Genomic DNA, 25,635 nt, shown 5'->3' on the forward strand with positions numbered 1-25,635 from the left:
ACCGTAAAAAAGAATAAAATCTTGCTATCTGCAACAACACAGATGAACCTAGAGGGTAACTCAGACAGAGAAAGACAAATGTATTTTTATACATCACTTTGGTAGCCATATGTTTTCACTTACATGTGGAATCTAAAGAAGAAAATAAATGAACAAACAAAACAAAAACAAACTCATAGATACAGAGACCACTTTGAGGGTTACCAGATGGGAGTGGGGTTGGAAAGTGGGTGAAAAAAGGGAAAGAATTATGAAGTAGAAATTGGTAGTTACAAAATAGTCATGGGGATGTAAAGTATAGTATAGGGAATATAGTCAATAATATTGTAATAACTATGTATGTGTCTTACGGGCACTAGAATTTTGAGGATGATCATTTCATAAGTTATATCAATGTCTAATCACTATGTCGTACACCTGAAACTAACATATATGCCAATTATAATTGGAAAATAAAAATATGTCTATATTAAGAAAAAATAAAAACATAAAAAGTTATCATAAGGCAGAATATTTGTTCAGTTAAAGATATTTACTAAATGACTATGTACCAGTCATTCTGCTAGGTTCTGGAGATTTAAAGATGGGTAAGACATGGTCTTTCCCTTCAAAATGTTCATAGTTGAGTAAGAAATACAGAGATGTAAATGGAAAAACTTAATCTATGACAGTGAGTATATTGTGAAAGCAATTCCTGTGGTGACATGGTAGCCCAGATTTGCATTTTTATACATCGTTTTGGTAGCAGAGTATAGAATATATTTTAATAGAGCAATCTTCCATTCAAGCAGATCAGTTAATGAGTGTTTTAAATGAGAGAGAGAGAGGGAGGGAAGGAGAGAGAGAGAGAGAGAGAGAGAGAGAGAATATCAAATGAAAGAGAAGATGGGATCTAGAATTATTTGTGTCTTGTAACTGGATAGATGGCTGTGGTTATATAAAAGGTCAGGGAGTATGACGAGTTTTGTTTTTTGTTTTGGACATATTTATTTTGAAGTGCCTGGGAGACATTCTAATGGAAAATCGCAGCTGGAAGCTTGACATATAGGTTTAATATCTGAGGAGAGGCCATGCCTGGACACAGAGACATGACAGTCATCAAAATATGGCTGGTAATTGAAGCTATGAAAGTGAATACTGTTACTCAGCACCAGGATGGTGAATAAAAAGAGAAGATGCAGACCTTGGGATAACAAACATTTAAAGGATGTGCAGATATAAAAGAAACTATAGAAGAGACTCAGTATGAAAAAATTTATAGTTAAGAGGAGAATCAAGAAAAAGTTGTGGTTAAGAAGCCAAGTAAAAGGGACATTTCAAAAAGATGGAAGTGGTCAGACTGTGTCCATGACAGGAGAGAAGAGCTGCATGATTTAGCAGCCTGATGGTCACTCGTCACCTTTGCTAAAGCAGTTTCAGTGAGGCTGTGAGAGAATGGTAAATGCACGCTACCTTGGAGGTAAAGTAAACATGTAAACAACTATTGTGAATTTATTTAAGACGAGAAGGAAGGTGATAGATAACATAAGATGCGTAGAAAAGATAAGAGTTATTTGGGGGGTTGGAGAGACTTGTTGACAAAGATCTTACTGAGAGTGGAGAAGGTCATGATGATCTAGTAGTAAAAGGGATCAATTAATGAGAAATAAAAGGAATTGAAATGACATGGATGGATCTAGACAGAGAAAGATAAATACCATATGATTTCACTTACATGCAAAATCTAAGAAACAAAAGGAACAAACTATTCAAAAACAGACTCGCAAATATAGAGGACAATCTGGTGACAGCCAGAGCGGAGGGGTTTGGGAGCCTGGGAGAAAGGGGTGAAAGGTTAAAGAAATACAAATTAGTGGTTGATAGATGGTCACAGGGATGAGGAGCACGGTATAGGGAATGTAGTTAGCATTTATGTAATGGCTAGGTTTAGAGCCAGAGGAGAGAAAGAACAATCAGAGGGATCATTTGTAAACTATATAAATGTCTAGCTAATGTACTGTATACTTGAAACTAATAAAATAAAATTTAAAAAAAAGAAAAAAAGGGGTTGAAGGCACGGGGATTCATCTTGAGCAACAGAAAAGGCAGCAGTGCTGGGAAGTAAGAGAGATGTAACTGTAGATAAGATTGTGTGCATTGGGAAGAGGCAATGGATGAAACTGAGTTGCTTCTCACCCAATCACCTACAATTTCTTTGTGACTTAAGAAGTAAGACCCTTTGCTGAGAAATACGGGGGATTGGAGAATAGGAGAGAGGAAGTTTTAGTAGAGTTGTGAGAGTGCTGAATGGTATCATGGGAATAGGAAAAGATACTAATTAGAGTTGAGTAAAAAGAGGCTGGAGCAAAAATAGTCTTAGACTGGAGATCATAATTTCTAGTCTTGGCGTTCCAAATAGATCCTGATATTTTTAATTGGACCATTCAGCAGTTTGGACAGTAAAAAAAAGAGAATGAATTGCGAACTTGATCTGGGATTAAGACTGCCAGGCTGGTGCAGCAAAAGAGCGGTGAACAAGGAAGTTAAGTGTTTTTGTGTGAGAGTAGTTAAGTTGATCATTTAATCTGGCTGAGTAGAGGAGGAAGTAAGATGAGAAAGAGTGCTAGGTCAGACCAGAGGAAATGGAGAGCCTTAGAAATTTAAGGTCTCTGGGAGTGTACGGTGCAAACTATTACAGTGAAATTTGCAGCAAGGCTTAGTGATTATAATATTAAAGAAATCACTTGAAGAGTCAGAAATTGATGAAGCTTGGCAGAGTATGAATTTCAAAAGCTTAGAAGAGAGTGCTTCCTTGGAATAAGAAAGAGGTGAATTGACTCAGATTGTCAGGAGAGGTGAATGCTGTGAGCTGCTGATATGAAAGGACTTTGATAAAGTGCAAAACTGATATCTTTTAATAACATTCCACATGTTTCATAAATGAAATTTTATTTGACTCCTCAAACAGTTTCTGAAACTGGTCAATTCCATATCTGATTTGAAATTCTAATGTTCCTGCCATACCAAGTACAGAGCTTATTTTTTATTACCTCAACTGTTACAGTAATAGAGTGACCAGCAATCCTGTTTGCCCTGGACCATCATGAATTTAGCACTAAAAATTCTATGTCCCAGAAATCTTTCAGACTTGGTCAAACCTGGAATGTTGATCACACTACAAAATCCCAACTAATTTGGACTTCCTGTCTCTGTTTTTCCATCTTTCCAATCCATCTTTCACACTGTTGCCAGAGTGATCTTTCTAAAACACAAATATGACCATATCACATCTATTCCCAGAATCTTTCAATATTCCTTATAAAACCTTCCATGATCTGGTCATGTCTACCTTTTTAGTCTCTTTTTCCTTCTATTACTTTCTCTCTCTTTTACCTTACATTCCACCTTCCCCTCCATTTCACCCTGTTCTCCACCTGGGCTAGAACACCTATTATTACTTTCTATAGGTCATTTATTTTTATACTTTAGGACTTTGAATGATCTTAATTCACCTTGAGAATTCCTTTCCCATTCTTTCTTCTCCTGCACCCTGCCACCCCATAACTACTTATTGAAAATAAATTTATACTTCAACATGTGCTTGAAATTCTCCTTTTCTGTGCAAGAACATTTCTACTTCCACAGAAACTTCTTTGTTGTCTCTTTCATGGCACATTAAATAACTCCATTATGGTTAGTTATTATTATAGCTATCTCTCCTAAATAACTATAAACTTCTTAAGGACAACAATCATGTATTATTCTTCGCTGAAATTTCCCACCCTATTCCACTATCCCCAGCAATTAGAATATTATATACACACATAGAAGAATGTTCATTTGCTGAACAAACTCATAAATTGCTAAATCCTAGATAAATGGTAAGCTTTCTTTCTTTTTATTTATTTATTTATTTTTAAATTTATTTATTTAAATTAGTTTCAAGTATACAGTCCATTGGTTAGACATCTATATAGTTCATATAAACGATCTCACCAGTTGCTCCTTCCCTCCCCTGGCCCTCCACCTAGCCATCATATTAATGCTAACTGCATTCTCTCTGTTGTGCTCCCCATCCCCGTGACCAGCTATTGACTACTAATTTGTACTTCTTTAACCCTTCACCCCATTCTCTTATCCCCCAACCCCTCTCCCCTCTGTCCATCACCAAATTGTCCACTATATTTGTGAGTCTGTTTTTGATTATTCTTTTTTTCCTTAGATTCCGCATATAAGTGAAATCATATGGTATTTATTTTTTTCTGTCTGACTTATTTCACTCAGCATAAGAACCTCTAGGTCCATCCGTGTTGTTGCAAATGGTAGGATTTCTTTTTTTTTTAATGGCTGAGTAATATTCCATTGTATATATGAAACATAATTTTTTTATCCAATTGTCTGGTGACGGGCACTTAGTTTGCTTCCATATCTTGGCTATTATAAATTGTGCTGCCATAAATATTGGAGTGCATAGATCTTTATGAATTATTGTTTTGGTTTTCTTTGGATAAATACCCAGAAGTACAATTGCTGGGTCAAAAAGTATATCCATTTTTATTTTTTTTTTGAGAAACCTCCAGACTGTTTTCCATAGCAGCTGTACCAATTTGCAATCCCACCAACAATATATGAGGGTTCCCTTTTCTCCTCATCCTCGCCAACACTTGTTGTTTTTTGATTTATTGATGTTAGCCATTCTGATAGGTGTGAGGTGATATCTCGTGTGATTTTAATTTGCATTTCTCTGAAGGTTAGCGACCTTGAGCATCTTTTCATATGTCTATTAGCCATCCATATTTCCTCTTTGGAGAAGTATCTATTCTGCCCATTTTTTAATTGGATTTTTTTTTATCGTCATTGTTGTTGTTGAGTTGTATATGTTCCTTATATATTTTGGATATTAACCCTTTATCAGATGTATCATTAATGAATATCTTCTCCCAAATAGTCAGTTGTCTTTTTGTTTTGTTGATGGTTTCCTTTCCTGTACAACAACTTTTTAGTTTGATGTAGTCCCATTTGTTTATTTTTTCTTAATGTATGCTTTCTTAAAGAGATGGGACTTGACCGCAGTTTTGAAGAGTTACTAGGATATAAATACAATAGTGTAGAATTCAGACATAGTAAACTTTATCTTTTCCCCATCCACTATATCTATTTTTCTTTCCGACCCTGTACCTACAGGGACCAGTAAGAGAATGCAGATGGCTTGACACATGTGCCATATTCTCTGATTTGAGGTGCTCTATCTCTAAGAATTTAATAGAAGTAGCCCGACATGTTATAAATATCATTGAGTAAAAGGCCTATAAACCTCACTTTTGGTCTTAGTTCCATCATATTCTAATCCTGTGACTGAACAGGGTACTGAATTATTCTTGAATACATCTTTTGTCAGCTAAACACTATAGTAAGAGTATTAGTGGTATTTATCCCACTTACCTCACAGGGATGATGCTGTGCTAACATGATTATTTCTTATCATCTATGCCATTTACCTTAGTTCTAGTCATGTAATAATTGTGATATTGAAGATTTTAAAATGATTTTCCCCACCGGACCAGAAGCTTCACAGAGACAAAGATTATGGCGGGTGATTCTGTATTCTCCACAGAACTTAGCACAGAGTTCATAAGATGGTGCTTATCAAATATATGTTGATTGACTGATGGCCTTTAAGGCAGCCAGAGTCCTCAAAAAGCCATAGAAAAAAGTAAACAGACAGACTTATTTTCCCTTTATGCTTACTTTCTATCTGTGGAGAGTTTTGGGGACTACAAATGCAGTCTCCTAACTCTCATTCCAGGTCTGATGCATAGATGAGTAGGAAGTCATTTGCTGATGAGATGAGGAAGGTGTTCCTTTCACAGAATAACAACCAGCAACATTTGGAAACAGATTAAAAGAACTACCCTCTTCTGGAGTTTCAGATAATAGTTTCGATGGTACTCTGAGATCTTGGGCTGTTGTTGGTTTCTACCCATAGAATATGACTGACTACCTGTGATTTCTAAATTGATTATTTTACACTTTTTTCAGGTTTCTACAGGCATGACTTTTATGAGTTGAAAAAATAGGTTTAGGGAATATTGATGATAATAGCCTGATTAGAAGATAAATTTTAAGAAAATAGCAGGCAGCAGAAATGCATTAGTCGACATATCGAGGTTTGCATTTTTTCATAAAGCTTCCGAATAAGGACTTTAAACTATTGTGTATTCAATTCAATCCAATTATACTACTTTTCTTTGAGTGCTTACTAAATAGCAGCCTATGTCTTGGCTATATGGTGATGAACAGAACAGATTTTGTTATGGCACTAATGGAGCTAACAGCATAGTTGGTGAAATAGTAAATAAACACGTAAACAAATCTCTAAATTACAAATATTGATACTATGAAGAGAAAGAAAAGAGAATATGAGAGTATATAGTGATATGTAAGACTATCTAGATAGCACTGGCAGTGACAATCTCTCTGACCTTCAAACTGACATTAAATCGAATCACACAAGTAAAGATCCAAAGGAAGAGGATTCATGATAGTGGGAACAACATGTGCAGAGCACTTAGTAAATAAAAAAGCTTTGCTTATTCTAAAAAGTGAAAGCTTCTCAGTGTATTTAAAACATACAAGATGATAAAGAGAATGGCATGAGCTGATACCAGGGCAGAAGAGCCATATTAGTTGTGACCTTTAGGCCACAGTGAGAAATTTGGCCTTACTGCAATAGAAAACCAGCAAAGGATTTTAGATGAGAGAATGACATAAAATTTCAAAGAAATATCACTTGGGCCGCAGTATGAAAAGAGTAAGAAGTGGTCAAGAAATTACATAGTCCCCACCATCAAGGAGTACAAAATCTAATTAAAGAGAAAGATATGTTAATAGAGTTTCAATAAGTGTGGGAAGTGCCATGACAAAGATAAGGGAGTATTTAAACAAGCATGGGTTCCAAATTTAATATACCATCTTTACACTACTCAAGTTTTGTGACCTTAGCACAACTTATTTAACTTCTCTTGGTCTCAGTTTCCTTATATGTAATATGGAAATAATTATAGGACTTCTATGAGGATTAATGAGATAATGTGAAGAGTTCATAACCTGTAAATAAATGGTAGCCCTCAATAAATGGTACCCATAATTAATGTTAATGTTAGACACAGTATGAGAAATGGACAGCAAGGGGCAAGACAGGTGTAGGGAGTCCAGTAAGGTATCTGTTACAATAGTCAACAAGAATGATGACAGTGACCTGCATTAGAATGGCAACAGTGGGAGCATAAACGGATTGGAGAGGGATTTGAGAGCTTTTTAGGAGAGAGAATCACTTTGTTTCTGATTGGATATGGGTAAAATGTAGTGATAGGAGTTGAATAAATTTCCAGTTTTCAGCTCGAGTCTCTGGAAAGAGAGTCATGGCACTCACTGAGTAGGAGAACTCAGACTTAAGAGTGAGTCATTAATCTCACACCTCATACTGAGACAGGAACCAAACAAATAAAAAACATCTAGATTGAAGAGGAGAAAGATTCACAAAAATAGTCAAGAGTAGAGCCAGAACCAAAGAGAGAGACAGAGACAGAGTCAGTGGTAGAGACAGGGAGAAGGAACCTACTGCAACTTTAGCCCTTCCATTCAGCATTTTCTGGTTCGTGGCTTCGTAGGTTATTCTCCTTTCTTAAATTTCAGAAATGTCATAGATTGTCCACACCAAGCTAAATGTTCCCTTTCTGAGAGAGTTTATATTTCTTTCCTACCCAAAACAAATTCCCCCAGCCTCTCTTTACCATGGAGATTTTACATTTAATTGTCACCAAACAGATTTGGGTAAAAATCCTCTACCTCCCCTTCAGTCTGAAGAAGAGAAAGGATTTTGGAAAGCAGGCCATTCAAATCTTTAAACTCACAGTAAGGTGTGAATTGCAATGGCATTAAGAACTCAGAGAAAGGAGAAGTGTAAACTTGATCTCTAACTTGCTGTTCTGGCCTAATAAATCTCTGTTATTTAACACAAAAGTGTGAACAGAACATGCTCCTTTAGTTAGTGAAACTTATTAGAACACTGAAGCAGAAACAAATCCCCGAGTCTGAAAGTTGCAAAAGTGGAAGTGTGATTTGTGTGTGTGTGAGCTGTTCTTAGTTCTTGAAATTGAAATGCACTTGATTAATCTTCACTTGCTCTCTCACAGCTTTTGTTTAAATAATAGGTTATAGAAACAGTGCTGATATTAAAGTCAAAGTGGATCATGATAAGCAAAATGACAGACAGAAAAAGTTGAGGACCATTTGATTCCACTCATATGTGGGATATAAACTAAAGTCAACAAACAAAAAAGACAAACAAACAAATAAAAACTAATGGATACAGACAACAATTTAGTGGTTACCAGAGGGAAAAGGGGGAGCAGGGAGGTAGATGAAGATAAAGGGGGTCAAGTATACAGTGACAGAAGGAGATTTGACTTTGGCTGGTGAACACAATAAAATACAAGGAAGATGTATTATGGAACTGCACACTTGAAACCTACATAGTTTTATTAACCAATGTTGCCCATGGTTACCAGAGGGAAGAGGGGAAGGGGGAGGTAGATGGGTAAAAGGGGTTAAATATTTGGTGATGGAATGAAATCTAACTTTGGGTGGTGAACATAAAATGCAATATATATATGATGTATTGTTGAATTATACACTTGAAAATTATTTGATTTTATTAACCAATGTTACCTCAATAATTTTTAATAAAAAAATTTAAAAAATTTTGTTATTGCTAAAAAAAAAATGTCAAAGTGGGTAGTGAGGAGGGATTAATGACATGTGTGGGGGCAAGTGCTTAGTTATATCCTGATGACCTAACTAGAGTAATCCAAATGTTATAAGATAGTAAGATTCTACTGTGCTGTTAGAAAGGTTCTGCCATAATGTGCCCTCTAGATGTCACAATGGACTCCATTCTACTGAGTAGTCCATGGAAAGACAGATGGTGTAGTAGAAATAGCATAGATTTTGGAACAAGTCAGACATAATAGTATATCTCATTGTTACCATTTTTTAGCTTTGTAACCTCAGGTAATTACTGAATCTCTCCAAACTCTAGTTTCCTCATCTGCACTGTGAACATAATAATAGTATCTACCTCTTAGGATGGTTGTGAGAATTAAATTAGATATTGCATGTAAAAAATTCCATTGCAGATTCCTGGAATACATCATTGATAGTCATACCATGATAATTACTTCTTGTCTTTTCACCTGTGAGGACCCCTCCACTCTCTGTTCTAAATTATAGATATATAAGCGAGATGACCGCATGACTTTTTAGAACATATCACAGATAAGACAAGTAAGGAGAACAAATTATAAGGAGAGGGAAAGTGAAAGCACTCTTTAGAATAATAGTAGCTCATAATGTTGACTCTCTTTTATCTGTGAATTAATTGGGGTTCTGTTTTTTCTTTTTTATCACATTTCTATTTCCTAGAGCAGCACTTAAAAAATACAGAAAGTCATTTTGCTGCTTATAAGGAGACTATAAGGAGAATATAAAAGTAGACCACTTTTTTTTTGTTTTTATAAACACAAAACAAAACAAAATAAAAATAATAAAAACCCTTTCTCTGCCTCAAGAGCAACCTCATTGCTTTATTTTTTCTACTTCTAGCTCTAAATGCAATAAACATTTATGCAATATGGACTGAAGCTATGCTTGTCAAATATGTCTTTAGGAGGACAACAAATAATGAAGAGAAGGGTGTATATAAAGGTTAGGCATCTCGTTCTTCTATTTGAAGTCCCAGATCTCTGTTTAGTGGTTTTATAGTCTTAATGAATTCTTTTCTGGGCCTTACTTCTTCTACCTATATTATATGGAGGCCGAATTAAATGATTTTCAAAACTCCTCTCTAGTCTAAAATCTCACAATGGAGTTAAAGTAAAATAATGAGATTTTCAATTTTCTACCATTCCTATTTGCAGCAGACTGCATAAATCCACAATGAGATCTATATACAATACATAATAAAAACTACACTAAAGCATAAAATAAAATTAAGGAAGTCCAAACTATTTTTTTTCTCTTTATGATGACTCCTTTAATGGAAAAAATGGTATTGTCTTAATTATTCTCAAAAAAATAATTTTGGTGGTCTGTTTTGCTGGTGCCCTCCCTCATCAATGTTCACTGTGACTGTTGGATAATCTGTCATGTTCATGATGTCACACCAGTACAGAATTGTCCTTAGACAGAAAATTAGTGTCTTCCTTCCCAGACCACATAAGTTAATATATTACTGAAGATTTTCATGTAAATTTAGAATACAACCTAAGCCAAGAGAGAGAGACAAAGTGCATTAGAACCACCAGCTATTGTGATAGAATATTAAGGAGGTAACATTCCCAAGCCCTGAAAATCATCCAGGATACTGGCAATGCAGACTAAAGGAGACAGGACCATTTTGTAAGTGCTGGGGTGCCAAGGTAGGCAGTTGGGACCCAATGTGCAAAGTGGCAGACAAAGGAGAGACAAAGGGACATAATAGGTGAAGTTGATTTCTATCATTGCAATTGGGAATGAGTGATCACTATTCACTTTAACCAAGGATTGAGGCAAGAAAAATTTAGACACAAAAGAAACAAACTCAAATGCGACACTTTTTTTTTTTTTTTTTGCCGTGGTGAGAACAATAGACTAAATGTTTCAGGACATCTTTGCCTGCAAGAGACAACTTAAGACTATCCGGGAGGACAGTGTGAAGACAATTTCATGGTCCTCTAATTGAATTATTGGGTGACTCTAGATCGATAGTAGATTTTCTTTGAGTGTTTGCTTCTCTATTTGTAAACAGGTCCCTTCTAATAGTAATATGTTCTATGTCTTTGTAAGTATGTAAAGAAATCTAAGTGTTGGCTAAAGAACTGGTTAATCATTATATATTTTTTTTTCTTTACTTTGAACAGAGATCATAACTCCACGACTTACTTTGATGAATATACTGAAATACTCAAGATGGGTAGCAACAATACTAGCAATGCTGAGACTTTCTGCGGTACTAATGTGACATTTCAGTACTCCCTCTATGCAACCACCTACATCCTCATATTCATTCCTGGTCTTCTGGCTAATAGTGTAGCCTTGTGGGTTCTATGCCGTTTTATCAGCAAGAAAAATAAAGCCATTATTTTCATGATCAACCTCTCTGTGGCTGACCTTGCCCACGTGCTGTCCTTGCCCCTCCGGATTTACTATTATATCAACCATGACTGGCCTTTCCAGAGGGCTCTTTGTCTGCTGTGCTTCTACCTGAAATATCTCAACATGTATGCCAGCATTTGCTTCCTGACGTGCATCAGCCTTCAGAGGTGCTTCTTTCTCATCAAGCCCTTCAGGGCCAGAAACTGGAAGCGTAGGTATGATGTGAGCATCAGTGCTGCCATCTGGGTCATCGTGGGAGCTGCCTGTTTGCCGTTTCCCATCCTGAGAAGCACGGGCTTAGCCAACACTAAGTTATGCTTTGCTGATCTTGGTTACAAGGAAATGAATGCAGTGGCTTTAGTTGGAACGATTACAGTTGCTGAGCTGGCAGGTTTTGTGGTTCCAGTAGTCATTATTGCATGGTGTACCTGGAAAACTACCATATCTTTGAGACAGCCATCAATGGCTTTCCAAGGAATCAGTGAGAGACAGAAAGCACTTCGAATGGTTTTCATGTGTGCTGCAGTCTTCTTCATATGCTTTACTCCCTATCACATTAACTTTATTTTTTACACCATGGTAAAGGAAACCATCATTAGCAGTTGTTCCATTGTCAAAAGCACACTGTATTTTCATCCTTTTAGTCTATGCCTTGCAAGTCTCTGCTGCCTTTTGGATCCAATTCTCTATTACTTCATGGCCTCAGAGTTTCGTGACCAACTATCACGCCATGACAGCTCTGTGACCCGTTCCCGCCTCATGAGCAGGGAGAGTGGTTCATCAATGATTGGCTAAAAATAAAATAACTTTTCAATTACAACTTTGTTTAACTGTTTCCTGTCTGCTCCCCCCCCGCCCCCCCCCCCTCGCCAAGCCAAAGACCAGCAAGACAATTTCTTTAATTGAATTTTGGGAACAATAGAAATAAATGTCCTCTTGTTTAATAATTGTGGTCATAGGGGTGTGATAGTGGAGACAGAGTGTGAAAAATGTGGGAGAGGAAGGGAAGATGGGATTTTCCTGTTTCCTCTTTGAAATTCAAGGCACTTTCTTATTTAAGAGACCTAGATCAAGTGTTTTCGGGTGTTTTCAACCAAATGGAAATTGAATATTTTATCTTAAACAGTTCTTCAGTAAATATGATATTGTTAATAAGACACAATAGATAAATTTTTTCCAGATGTAAAAGTAAATTTTATTTATGTGAAGACATTTGTTTGTGAATAAGAGTAAAAATTCTCCAGTCTTTCTAAGAGATAAATGAACAGGACAGGGGGAATAAAGATTCAGGCAATCCATGCAAAAAATGTAGGACCACAAACCTATTACTGATTAGATGTGGGAATTTGTTCATTCACTGAAAATATATTGTCTGCCTATTGCATTTTGGGTTGCCACTTTCTTAAGTACTTTCACACATAGCATCTTGTTTGGCCCTTCTAATAAACTTGTAGAAACTTCCAATATAAAAATAAATAAATAAATGGAACCTCAGAGGGGTGAAACAACTTGCCTGGGGATAAACAGTAGTGGTTAAAATTTATCCTGTATACACCACATAAGTTTAAGTTATTCCCTCTATTTATGTAGTTGCTTTTACTAGGTCGATGCTAAACTTGACTTGAATGGTGAAGACATAGACTAAAGCTAAGCTACATGAGACCAAGGCCATTTTTACACAATTTACCTGAGATTATCTGAAAAGTCTGTGGGTTGTAGGGGTGAATGTCAGGCTTTAAGCTGCATGGTATCAATGATAAATAAATAAATTGCTTTAACACTGTCCTGATCTACAGAGTCCTGATGATCAGGGATAGAAGAGACCCAAATGGTTCATTATTTCCACTAAATACATTTTAAGGCTTAATGTAGGCCATACAAATCCCATAAATAGATTAAAGAAAGAAAGCCATAAAGCTGAGAGACGAGCATTCTGTGAAATTTAAATTATTTTGAGCTTGCCTAACTTATTTCTTAAACAATACTATACTTCTCTCTGAGCAAATGTGTGTTTATTAAGAAGCCTCTCTGTGAACAGAGCTCACAGAATTGCATTAGAAACAACAAAAAAATATCACATTGTGAATGAATGAGAGAAAACTTATCTTCATTTTTCTGGAGGTTATAGTTATTGCTTCAGAGCCGTTATGAAAGATTTAAATATAAGCGATCCTCATCTTCTCAGGTTGGCATTTATAAAGCTCAATCCATCATTCTAATCAGTTATGTCTGCAATGTAAATAGCACAGACATGGTGTGCAGAGAGGAAGAAAGAATTGGTAATCCTCAAAATATCCATTGGAACAGACTGACTATGGAGAAGGATGAAGGGATAACTGAAAAGGAGGAATTAAAAAAAGAAAACAAGATTTCCGAGAAGGGGTGAAGTACTATAATTATAAAGTAATGAAATATTTTGTGCTTTATTAACAGGATTCCGAAGGCACTACCTAAATAGGGTTTCTAGATATGCTTGGAGATAACGACAGCATTATCAGAATAACCATATAAACAGCCTCACTCTAAGGAGTGATTTTGAAAGAAACACATTTGAAACTATACATCATGCTATGCTTGTGGGAAAAGAAATTTCAATTCTAAATAGTCACACTTTATATTCCTTTTTTTCAAGTTGTTGACAAGAGGTAGTGCTTCAAGCACAGGATTTGTGGATTAGTGGGCAAATTAAATTATGTGCCTTTCATTTGGCCACCACTGAAGTGGAATCTTTGAGCTTTTTCTGACATGTGAGTCCCTGTTTCAGTGAGAGTGGAAAAGATAACATGAAAGCAAGCAATAGATGATTCTTGAATTTTAAAGGCTGGGATGCCTTATATAATGTCAGTGGGAAAAGTGAAAATACTTGATATTATGAGATAACAGCTCAAGAAATCAGTGAAATAGATTGAAGGTATTATAACAAACAACAATTTGAATAGTTATCCCTATGCTTATCACAGAGGCATGATGTAAGACAAAGAGAGCAGCAAAACATTTATCCTTGAATCAGCTTTTCAAAAAGTCACCAAAAAACTCGACATTGTTCCTAAATCTCTGCAAGACACTGGTCAAAATCCACTCAGAAATTATTCAGAATCTCATAATCTTGATGAAAGACTCTTTAACCTTCTGATAGTTTTGGTAAAAAAAAAAAATGGAAAAAGAAAAGAAAAGAAAAAAAGGAATTTTGAGGAATATAATAACTTTGTACACCGACTTACATGAGCTTAAATGCAGTTTATGCATGATTGGTTGATCTGTTCACTTTTAGAAAGCTTTAAATACTAGCACATAAACTGTGTTGATATAAAAGTTATCATAGATTAGATAAATTATACTTATGGAATATGTGATCATTTCTATTAAAATATTAAGCATTATGCTTCTATGTGAAAATTTAACTCCCCTATTATAAAATTGCTAATATAAGAAAATCAGTTTCTCTTTACATTCATCTGCATATTTTCCAGGAATATAACCCAAAATAAATGGAAGTTTACTGCTTATAATAGAAATTTTAAAGCACATTCTTTTTTTAAGTAGTAAGTAGTTTAGGTGTCATAGTAATTCTTTAGAATTTATACTGTGCCTTTAAGTACATTACAAATGTAATATGTAATTACAAATAAAAGTACACTATTATTCGTTAAGACTCTGAGAAATTTAGGTGCTACCTCACCCTAAACTCCATCCCCTGTTAGGCAGCCCACAATCAGGAGTGAACTCGAACCCCAGAGCTTTAATTTGAGAAGTGAAGAGTTTGTACTCCACGTTCGGCATCCCAACATTTAAGACTGACAGTTGAGATGAGCCCCTCAAACATCTGGCTTTGAAGAACAACAGAGCTCATATCCACAAGACCTGCTGGGCTGTGACAAACTGAGAAATAACTCTTAAAGGGCTCATGACATGCTTTTTCATCTGCCCCAGGACGCAGTACAGAAGCAGCCCTTTGAAAAACACCTAGACTTTACATGAAAAAGACTCATTTACTGTATAGAGGATCAGCTAGAAAGAAGAAACCAGAAAGGCTGGGTCTCTGATGATGCTGAGAGTGGAGGGGCTGCTGCTTCTTCTCTTCTTTTTCTTCCTTCACTCCCTGTGTTTTATGATCTTTATTTGAGACCAGGCATTGGCTCATTCCTCAGGACTTTTCTGTCCTCCCTTCCTCTGTGTTCTTTGCTTCTGGGGCACATGCAACTTGCAATTTTTTCTTCTCCTCTTCCATGTTTCATTGATCAAAGAGAAGAGTTTACATTTTGAGGCTCCTTTCTGGAGGAGAGTCATCAGTTTTTCTCTGTCTCCTGTCTACTGACTTAGATTAAATACCAGTGGGACTCCTACCAAATGCAGGCACCAAGGTCCCTAGGATAGATTCATGTAAGCTCATCACTGCTCTGGAGATATAGCTCCAAGTACAATTCTCAGGAGATGCCTGTCTTTATGATAAGCTCAAGCCAATGAAATTTCTTTATAATAAGTTCCCTAGGACTACAACAAAAAAAGAGAATCATTTGTTAATTTTAAAGCATTGGTCTGAGGGCAGAGGCCTGCTTGGATACGCTCCAGGAGCAGATGCTGGTAGGCACAATTTTCCTGCTCTCCCCCTACCCTGCTAAAGCTGTAGGCAGCATCTGTTTTTACCATTTTTATGCTCCAGTTGTTGAAAACCATCTATTGTACTCTCCCTCTGACTTGCTGAAGCTGGTAGCCACCATCTTATCCCTTTTTTTCTTTCTTTATTATTTATTTTTAATATTTTTTTCATTTTTTTTTCTTTATCTTCGGAAGTGGAGCTTCTACACACATCTGGTGCCCCTATTTTTATACCTGGTGATCTAATTTTTGAGGTTGCTACCCATGGAATGCCCCTTAATTGTCTTGCTCTGGCAGCCAGAGGAGCTTCCAATACTGAGTCCCATGGGATTATAACAATTAGAGAAACAGTTTTTGGCAGACTACCACTCTCAGGGCACTGTACAGATAGCAAATTGAAACACACCCTCATCTTTCTGAGAAAGAGAACCATTTGCTTGTCCAGGATCTTTGGCTTATGGTGTGGCACACTATAGGGGTTTGTGGAGGTGCTTTCATGGAACAGAAGCCTGTGAATGCAATCTTTGCATTCTCCCTCTGCCTTACTCCAGCTCACTGGGATCTTCCAGAAAGTAGCCTATACCCTCTGGGTTCCTGATTTTTGCAGCAGCTGCCAGAGGACACCTCTTTATTGCCTGGCTCTGTTGGCTAGTAGGGCTTACACTTGTGGGTCTCTTAGGATGGTAATCAGTAGAAAGAGTTGTTAAATAGCTACCACACCCAGGTTTCAACAAAAGGTTACAAACCCAGGAGTTCAGTCTTTCTGTGAAAGAGGCCTAATTTGCTAGTCATCATTGCTGCAGCCTGAGCAGGTGACTTCTAATTAAACACCAAACTAAGGGCTGACTGTTAACTTTTCCGGAGGCTTCAGAGAGTGGGAACTATTTTAATCTTTTCCTTCTGGCACATGCTAGAACACCAGCATCCCTCAGAGCAGAGCCCTGGTATGTGACTGGTGCTCTAGTTTTTATGTCTGGTGCCTTGGTTTTATGTAGCTTCCACCTAGGGGATACCCCTTGGTCTCCTGGCTCTGGTAGCCAGAGTAGTTTGTGTTCCTGGGTTCCCTGAAACTGTAACAATTGTAGAAACAGTTCTTGGAATGCTACCACCCCCAGGGCACTGTACAGACAATAGACTGAAATATACACCAAGACTTTCTGTGAAAGTGGCCTACTTACTTATCCTGGAGTTTCAGCTCTAAGGACAAGCTGAGGTTTGGCATATATCAAGGGGCTATAGCGGTGTTCTCAGGGAATATAGGCTGTGGAATGCCATCTTTGTGCTCTTCCTCTGCCTTTTTACAGCTCACCGAGATGATCTAGAAAGGAGTTTATACATTTATCTAGAGCCCCAAATTTTGCAACTGCCACATAGGATATATCACCAGAAACACCTGGCTCTGGTGGCCAGTGGAGTTTATGCTTGTAGTCTCCCAGGGCTATATATATTGGCATTCTTTAAAAATTGCTACCTGACACTTTGGCTTCCAATCAGCTTGAATCTAGATTCTGACTGAGATCCTCCCCTTTGGGACACAGGTCTTGGCACAAACTCAACTACTGGAAGTTATTAATAATAAAATAGCTGCTTAAACAATCACAAAATCTTGAGAGACAACCCAGAGCTAGCACAGATTTAAACAATAAGTTTCATCTCCAACACAAGGTCAAGCCTTCAAAACTGGGAGAGTTGGCTATTTCATTTAATGCCTAGAAACAATCACAGAAAGGCAAGCAAAATTAAGAAACAAAGATATGTTCCAAACAAAAGAACAAAATAAAACCTTAGGAAAAAACTTTAATAAAATGGAGATAAGTAATGTACCTGATATGAAGTTCAGAGTAATAGTCATAAAGACGATCATTGAATTCAGAAGAATGGATGAATACAGTAAAAACTTCAACAAAGAGAAAAATATAAGAAAGGATCAAACAGAAGTTACAGAGCTAAAGAACACTATAAATGAAGTGAAAAAAAAATACAATAAAGGAATTTGACAGCAGACTAGATGCAGCAGAAAAGAGGATCAGTAAACGTGAAGACAAGACAGAGGAACTATCACACAATAAGAGCAGAAAAAGAAAAAGAATGAAAATAAATGAAGGTCGTTTATGGAATTTATAAGACAAAATCCAGCATACTAACATTCACATTATAGAAATCTCAGGGGTGGAAAAGGAAGAGAAAGGGGCAAAAAAGGTATTTGAAGAAACAATGGCTGAAAACATCCTTAACCTGAGGGGGAGAAAAAAAATACAGATATATAGATTCAGGAAGTCCAAGGAGTTCCAAAGAAGATGAATCCAAAGAGCCAGTCAAGGTGGCGGCTTGGTAAAATCAAGGTTCACCTTCTTCCATGATCACATCAAAATTACAACCAAATTATAAAACAAACCACTTGGAGAACCACCTGAAGTCTAACTGATTATAACAGATACTTCTGAAGTTATAAAGAAAAAGCCACATTAAGCATGGAATGAGGGATGGAGAAATGAAGCAGGCTGGTCCTGCACCTACACATGGCAGTTGAGCAGCAGAAGTGAGAATGCAGCTGCAGACACCTCTGAAAAAATAAGGGGCCTTAGCCTTACACAGGTTTCCCCAGCCCAGGGTTCCAGTCCAGAGAAGAGAAGTTCCCACAAAATATGACTATAAAAATCAGTGGGGATTCTGGACATGTGGGTGAGATAGAAAGGACCTGAAAACTCAGATGTCTTATTAAAGGGCCTGCATACAGACCAACTTGCTCACAGACACTCACCCTGGGCTCCAGCAGAGGGTCAGCAGCTCAAGAGGCACAAGGGACATATGGGAAAAGACTGAGCTGGGTGGCGCTGGGTCAAGGGCTGGAGGGACAGTCACCATTGCTCTTTGTTGGGTCCCCCTCTGGTTCAGTTTACAGTTGGATGACATTTTGTCTGTGTTGATTCCTCCCCCTTTGGAGCCAGTTCTGAAGCTGTGTTGGCCTGGTGAGATCAGCCTGCCCCACCCAATGTCTCCCTGAGACTCCGCTTCACTCAGCCTACAAATTACCCAGACAGCCAGCTCCACCCTGCTCCTTCCCTGGACCAAATATTTATTGGCAGGCAGGAACCCTCAGCACATGTGGTAATGTGAGAAAGCCATGGAAATCTTGAGAAAGAAGAATAAAGTTGGAGGTATCACTCTACCTGATATCAAACTGTATTACAAGGCTATAGTAATCAAAACAGAATAGTACTGGCATAAAAATGGATACATAAATCAGTAAAAAAGAATAGAGAGTCCAGAATTAAATCCATTCCTATATGGTCATTTGATCTATGACAAAGGAAGCAAGAACATACAATGAGGTAACGATGGTCTCTTCAGCAAATGGTGCTGGGAAAAGTGGACAGATAAATGCAAGAAAAAAAGTGAAACTAGACCACCTTCTTATACCATGTACAAGAATAAACTCAAAATAAATTAAAGACTTAAATGTAAGATCAAAACCATAAAACTTCTAGAAGAAAACATAGACAGTAAACTCTCTGGTACTGCTATTAGTAATTTTTTTTTCCTGACATATCTCTTTGGACAAGGGAAACAAAAGAAAAAATAAACAAATGGGACTACATCAAACTAAAAAGCTTTTGCAGAGCAAAGGAAACCATCAATAAAACAAAAAGTCAACTGACTGAATGGAGGAAGGTATTTGCCTATGATACATCTGACAAGGGATTAATATCTAAAATTTATAAAGAACTCATACAACTCAACAACAAAAGAACAAACAATCTAATTAAAAAATGGGCAGAAGACCTGAATATATATTTCTCCAAAGAGGACATACAGATGGCCAACAGATCTATGAAAAGAAACTCAACATCACTAATCATCAGACGAATGCAAATTAAAATTATGAGATATCTTCTCACACCTGTCAGAATGGCTATCATAAATAAAGAACAACAAGTGTTGGTGAGGATGTGGAGAAAAGAGAACTCTCATACACTGTTGGTGGGATTGCAAATTGGTATAGCCACTATGGAAAAGAGTTTGTAAAGATCTATGTACCCCTACATTCACAGCAGAGCTATTCACAATTCCCAAGATATGGAGGCAATCTAAGTGTTCATTAATAGAAGATTGGATGAAGAAGTAATGGCACATATATAAATGGAATATTACTTAGCCATAAAAATGAAATCTTGCCATTTGCAATGACATAGGTGGACTTAGAGGATATTACATTAAGCGAGATAAGTCAGAAAGATAAATGCCATATTATCTCACTTATATGTGGAATCTAAAGAATAAAACAAAAACAGACACATAGATACAGAGAATAAACTAATGGTTGCCAGATGGAGGAGTTTGGGGAACTGGGTGAAAAAGGTGAAGAGATTAAGAAGTACAATTGGTAGTTACAAAATAGTCATGGGGATGTAAAATACAGCATAGGGAATATAGTCAATAATATTGTAATAGCCATGTACAGTGCCAGGTGGATACTAGGGGATCATATTGTAAATTATATAAATGTGTAACTACTATGTTATACACCCGAAACTAATATAAAATAATACTGAATGTCAACTGTAATTGAAAAATAAAAATGAATTTAAAAATTAGTTAAAATAGATATTCTGTTAAAAAATTAAAACAAATTAAATAAGAATGAAAAACTGAACCCACTGTCTGTATAAGAAATTAAGAGTATTAACACATCTCCAACAAAGGCAACTATACAACATGCAGTGTTTATAATTTTCAATGGGTATATAATTTCCATTTTTCATAATTTCTCCTGAAATATAGAAACAGAGGTAAATTTCCAAAGTCATTTTATAATACAATCATAGTTCTTATTAGGATAAACATATAAAAATAACTTAACGTTATTTATAAATCTAGACTGAAAGCTAAATAAAATATTGGCAAAAAAAAAAAAGCTTGTTAATGCATTAAAAACCTATACTGCCAGGTTTAAGCAGGGATTCTATAGCATAATTTACTTAATCATACTTTTAAAACAATATCAGGAATAGAAGAAAAAAGCAATGTAACTTCTTTTTTTTTAAATTATAAGCACACCTAACAAAACCAATTCTTTCTTCCTGTTCCCCTGAATTGAAAACAAAACTAACTTTAATCGGAAAACCTGAATACATGTCAAATTGTGAGGGATAGGCCAATAAAGCAAACTTAATCATCTCGTTGTTTTAACTTGTTATTATCAAATGGTCCAAGAAAAAAATCATATATGTGCAATTTGACTATCACCATTTGATCATAACTGAGATACAATGATGGGTTTGACAATTAAGCCCCAGAAAAATGGACCTTTTGAATGCATTTAGCCATTTGGCAACCTAAAGATGCTTGGTCCATGGTAGACAGTAGATTTCAGTTTGCAAAATATGTGGTCAGTCTCACCCAGGCTGGTAATAGAAGAAAGATTTGCTAACAGTCTTTATCAAGAGTCTCTGCTTAGGCTCAATGGCAAGATAGTTACGTATATAGACATAGGCACAATAAAGATAAGGCATTAAGACATTTTTGGGACATTTGGCAAAATTTTAAAATTAAATACCATGTCTTCAGGAAGGGTAACTATAAAGACTTTCATAATACAATTAGTGGACCACTGAGAAATATAAGTCCTCATTTCACTGCATTTAAAAATACTTCTCTTTTTGCTACTCAAGTCATATGAAGTATTTGAAGCACAGAAATTTAACCTATGCTTTTCTTTGGAAAATCAAACTTACTTTAAACAAGTATTACTGAGCTTATTTCTTTGTCATATGCAAGCCATAGTAATGAATCAGTAGTTACTGATACACAATGCGATTACACTTGGATTTTTTTCTTATATCTGGAGATGTCATGGACACAGATTACTTCTAACCACAGAAGGGTGGCCAAGTCATAGGAGAGGCACCTCAGAATAATCATAAATTTTAAAAAGATATAAAAAGAGAGGGAGAAGGAGCAGGAGAGTTTAAGAAGAAATCAGTCTTACATTTATCTTGTTTTTATTTTCTGGCTTCTACAACCTTTAGAGTTTTAGTTCCCAAGTAAGGGTGCACAGAGGCTGCCTTACTTGTCTTTGCTCTCTTGACAATCTCTGTACTATCTTTCTTATTCACTCACTCGATCATCATACTGAAGTAGAAGCATGGGTTTGGAGTGAAACAGATTGGCTCCAAGTCCCAATTTTTCCACTTACTGGTTGTTTGACTTTGAGCAAGTCATTTTAGCTCATTTAACTGAGAGTCCATGAGCCTTAGTTTTCTCACACATAAAGAAAAGCTACCAATATTTGTCTCCAAAGACTTTTGTGAAAATTAAATAAATAATGGCTATGGAAGGGCTTTCCTACATCAACATAGTTTTATTGTTCATTCTATTTACTGATAGCATAATAAGTGAAAGACATCTTTCTAAATTGTTTAGGGCATAAAGTGGAATAAGATAATCTCCACCTTTGGAAGACTTCTCTAAGATCTAAGTATTCTTTACCTTACATTCTCCAAAACACATGGACTTATCAAAACTTATCTAGTCTATGTTCTGTTCCCTCAGGGTTATCATTTTAGTTATTCAATATGATAAAATAATCTATGATAATGTGTCTTTGCCTCCTCAGAGCATCATAGGTTACCCATTTAGGATATATGGATATTTAAACTAGAATTCTTGGAGACTATGTGGCAAACAAAAAAAAATGATTGATAGTGGAAATTTCAAGTGCTCCACCTATATGAAGTTCAGTTTTCTGTAAGCCACATGTGGAAGTGGTTTTATACTCAAATGTGCGGGAAACTAGTCTTGCTAATATTTTAGTGTAATGAAAAAAGATGACTTCCTTTTGGAAAAGCAGTTTTTGCAAAATGTATCAAAAAATTTTAAAAACATTCATACACTTTGACTTAATAATTCCACTTCGAGGAATCTCTTAGTGAATTAAATTCGATAAAAAATGTTTTTGACAAAGAAGTTCATTCTGGTATTATTTATAATAGCAAATAATTGCAAACAGTGTAAATGGCCAAGGACAAGAGTGTTTGCATAAGCTATGTGTTTATCTGCCATAATGTTAGAGTGCCATTGAAATTATTTTATGAATATTTTAATGATGTAAGAAAACATTTATGTTATAATGTTGATTAAAATAAAGTACAGAATTAGATTTGGTTTGCATATACAAAGTTATATATACAATATGAGTCAACAAAGTAAAATAGATTCATATTTTAATAATATATTCAAAAAGTAAGGTATTTACTTATTCATTTAACAGATCTCTATTGACCACTTGCTCTCTGTTAGGTGCTTTCTAGACACTAGGTATATACAGTTGAACAGATAAAATTAGTCCCAGCTTTTGTGGAGTGGGAAGTATAGAAAAAAGCTAGTTATTAATTGTATGAAGTACAATAACAAATAAATGAATTATGTGAAATAAAATGCCTAGAGAAAACTAATTTAAGATTAGATGGTCGATGAAAGTTTTGAAGTGATATTCGTGTTGAGACTTAAATAATTTGAAGAGGGCACCCATCAAACAAAACAGAAACAGAGTTGTAGATACAGAGAACAAACTGATGGTTGTCAGATGGGAGGAAAGTTGTGGGGTAAGTGAAAAAGGAGAGGGATTAAGAAGTACAAATTGGTAATTACGAAATAGTCATGGGGATGTAAATTACAACATAGGGAATGTAGTCAATAATATTGCAATAACTATGTATAGTGCCAGGTGGTTACTAGACTAATCAGGAAATAATTTTGTAAATTATGTAACTATCTAACTACTTTGATGTACACCTGAGACAAATATAAAATAATATTGAATATCAACTATAATCGAAAAATAAAAAAAATAAAAACTTCAAAATAAATAAAGTTATTGATTTCTAATTTAAAAAGAATTCTATGGCAGATAATAGTCAGCTATAGAAAAATGGAATGTGAAAATTTTAAAAAGAAAAGTATGAGCAAAATAATGCATGGTCTTATAGCAATGATAAAAAATACTTTTTTAATTTCAGAGTTGTATTGTATTACACTAAAAGAACAGCAGGATGGTTATACAGTTTTCTCTCATTCAATTTTGTAAATTTAAAGTACTTGCAAATTCTTAAGAATGCCTTTACCACAAGATTAGAACAGTAAGTACAATAATCAATTTCTTAATAAGTAATGTCTTATAAATTGAAACACATTTAAAATAGTTTTAAATGCACTCTACGTAAGTAATTCAGTGTGTTTTTATATCATGTTCACTTATGCTTAAGAATTAAAGCCAGTATATTACTCTGATGGAAATCTCTCATTCATGCAATATACAGGGATAATATTCAAGTCAAAGGAAAAATTCTCTCTCTTATTCTTTTAATGTATCCATATATAATTATCTATGTGATGAGGAAATTCATGAAGTTCCCCACAGATTAAAAATATATTTTTATTTCATCAAAAGCACCTGATATCTACAGCTAATTTATAATTATATGGCATTTCAAAAAAACAAAAAATAAAAACAAAAACAAATGAGCTCTTCATGTTCCTTAAACAAAAGCTTCTAGTGAACTAAGGACAGTCAATAATTAATGCAATCATTCAAGGAATTATGGATGTTCCCTAAGGAGTGCAAGTTCAAACCTGTCAACATCAGAGGTAACCTTTTTATGTTAATTTATCCACAATTCCATTTAAATTCTTTATCCTAGTATAACATGTGAAAAGTCTTTCCACAAGCAAAAACTGTGGAAACATTTAAAAACTGAGCAATTTTTTAAAGTAACTGATCAGATTCCATAGACTACTATTAGAAACAGGATCTTACTGGATAGAATCCCTTCATTTGGTGGCTTTTTGCATGTGCTTAACCAGACCATTTTCTGTGTGTTTTTCTAAGAGCTCACCAAAACATAGATCATGCCCTGAAGGTAGTAAAGTAATTTTAGAAGCTAAAAAGCTAATTTTTACATCCTTCCTTCTGACAATATGCTAGAATATCCACATTCATGATGGTTGTAGGGTCATAGAGTCCTGGTCCACTCATCACTGGTCTATTCATATACTTCCAAATATAATATGCCAAGAGAGGTATATCATATTTGAGACCTAGTGTAAGTCACTCTGCTGCATAAAGAAACATGACACAGAAGAAAGCATAGATGAGGTACTCTAGAAGGACAAGAGGACTGAAAGTATTACATTGATCTATAGGATTCTTGTAATCAGTCTTCAGCTCATCAAATGCTATAATGTGCCAAATGGTGAAGAAGATGAGAATATTGGCGAGCAGCAGAACCAACATGTAGCAGAGGGCTGCCAATGTGAATGTCATGGCTGGGAGGAGGAGCAGAGATGTGCATCAGTGCCAACAGAGAAAGTTGGTGCAGGGCCCTCTGGGTAAAAACATTCACTTCATCCAGCCACAGCCAAGACTGATGCTGATGCTGTTGCACCACCAGGGTGCCCCCCAAAAGACTGGGTTTTAAGAGGAATAGTAACCCATCAAATGACCAAAATTTCCATTACATAAAAATAATAAAAAATTTATATCAAAATACATAAAAAATAAAGTAAAAAGGCAGGTACCAAAGGGGAGGAAACTATTTGCAATATGTGCAATAAAACAGTTAACGGCCTTAAAAAACAAAGAATTATAAGTGAATAAGACAAAAGATGAACATCTCAATGAAAAATAAAGAATGTAAACTGGTGATACGCTAAGGAAAAACACAATTTTGAATATTAACCCCTTATCAGAGGTATTGTTTGCAAATATCTTCTCTTATTTGGTTAGTGGCCTTTGTTTTGTTGGTATTTGTGCAGAAACTTTTTAGTTTGATATAGTCTCATTCATTTATTTTTGCTTTTACTTCCCTT

The 25,635-nt window shown here is 35.7% G+C and overlaps 1 protein-coding gene and 1 pseudogene across 2 annotated transcripts in view; one reads left to right on the forward strand and one right to left on the reverse strand.

Annotated features, from left to right (window-relative positions):
• The window catches only part of LOC105307101 (putative P2Y purinoceptor 10), a 20,704-nt gene extending 8,693 nt beyond the window's left edge, over nucleotides 1–12,011 (forward strand). For both annotated transcript variants that reach the window (XM_011382460.2, XM_011382461.2), the window contains exon 2: nucleotides 10,938–12,011. In XM_011382460.2, the coding sequence (XP_011380762.1) occupies nucleotides 10,987–11,967 (981 nt within the window). In that variant the 5' untranslated portion in view covers nucleotides 10,938–10,986 and the 3' untranslated portion in view covers nucleotides 11,968–12,011. The remainder of the gene's footprint in view (nucleotides 1–10,937) is intronic.
• Nucleotides 12,012–24,650: 12,639 nt separating this feature from the next.
• LOC105307103 lies at nucleotides 24,651–25,090 on the reverse strand (annotated as a pseudogene).
• Between the last annotated feature and the right edge of the window lie 545 nt (nucleotides 25,091–25,635).

The sequence above is a fragment of the Pteropus vampyrus genome, unplaced genomic scaffold (genome assembly GCF_000151845.1).
Source record: "Pteropus vampyrus isolate Shadow unplaced genomic scaffold, Pvam_2.0 Scaffold477, whole genome shotgun sequence".
NCBI classification, from domain to species: Eukaryota; Metazoa; Chordata; class Mammalia; order Chiroptera; family Pteropodidae; genus Pteropus; species Pteropus vampyrus.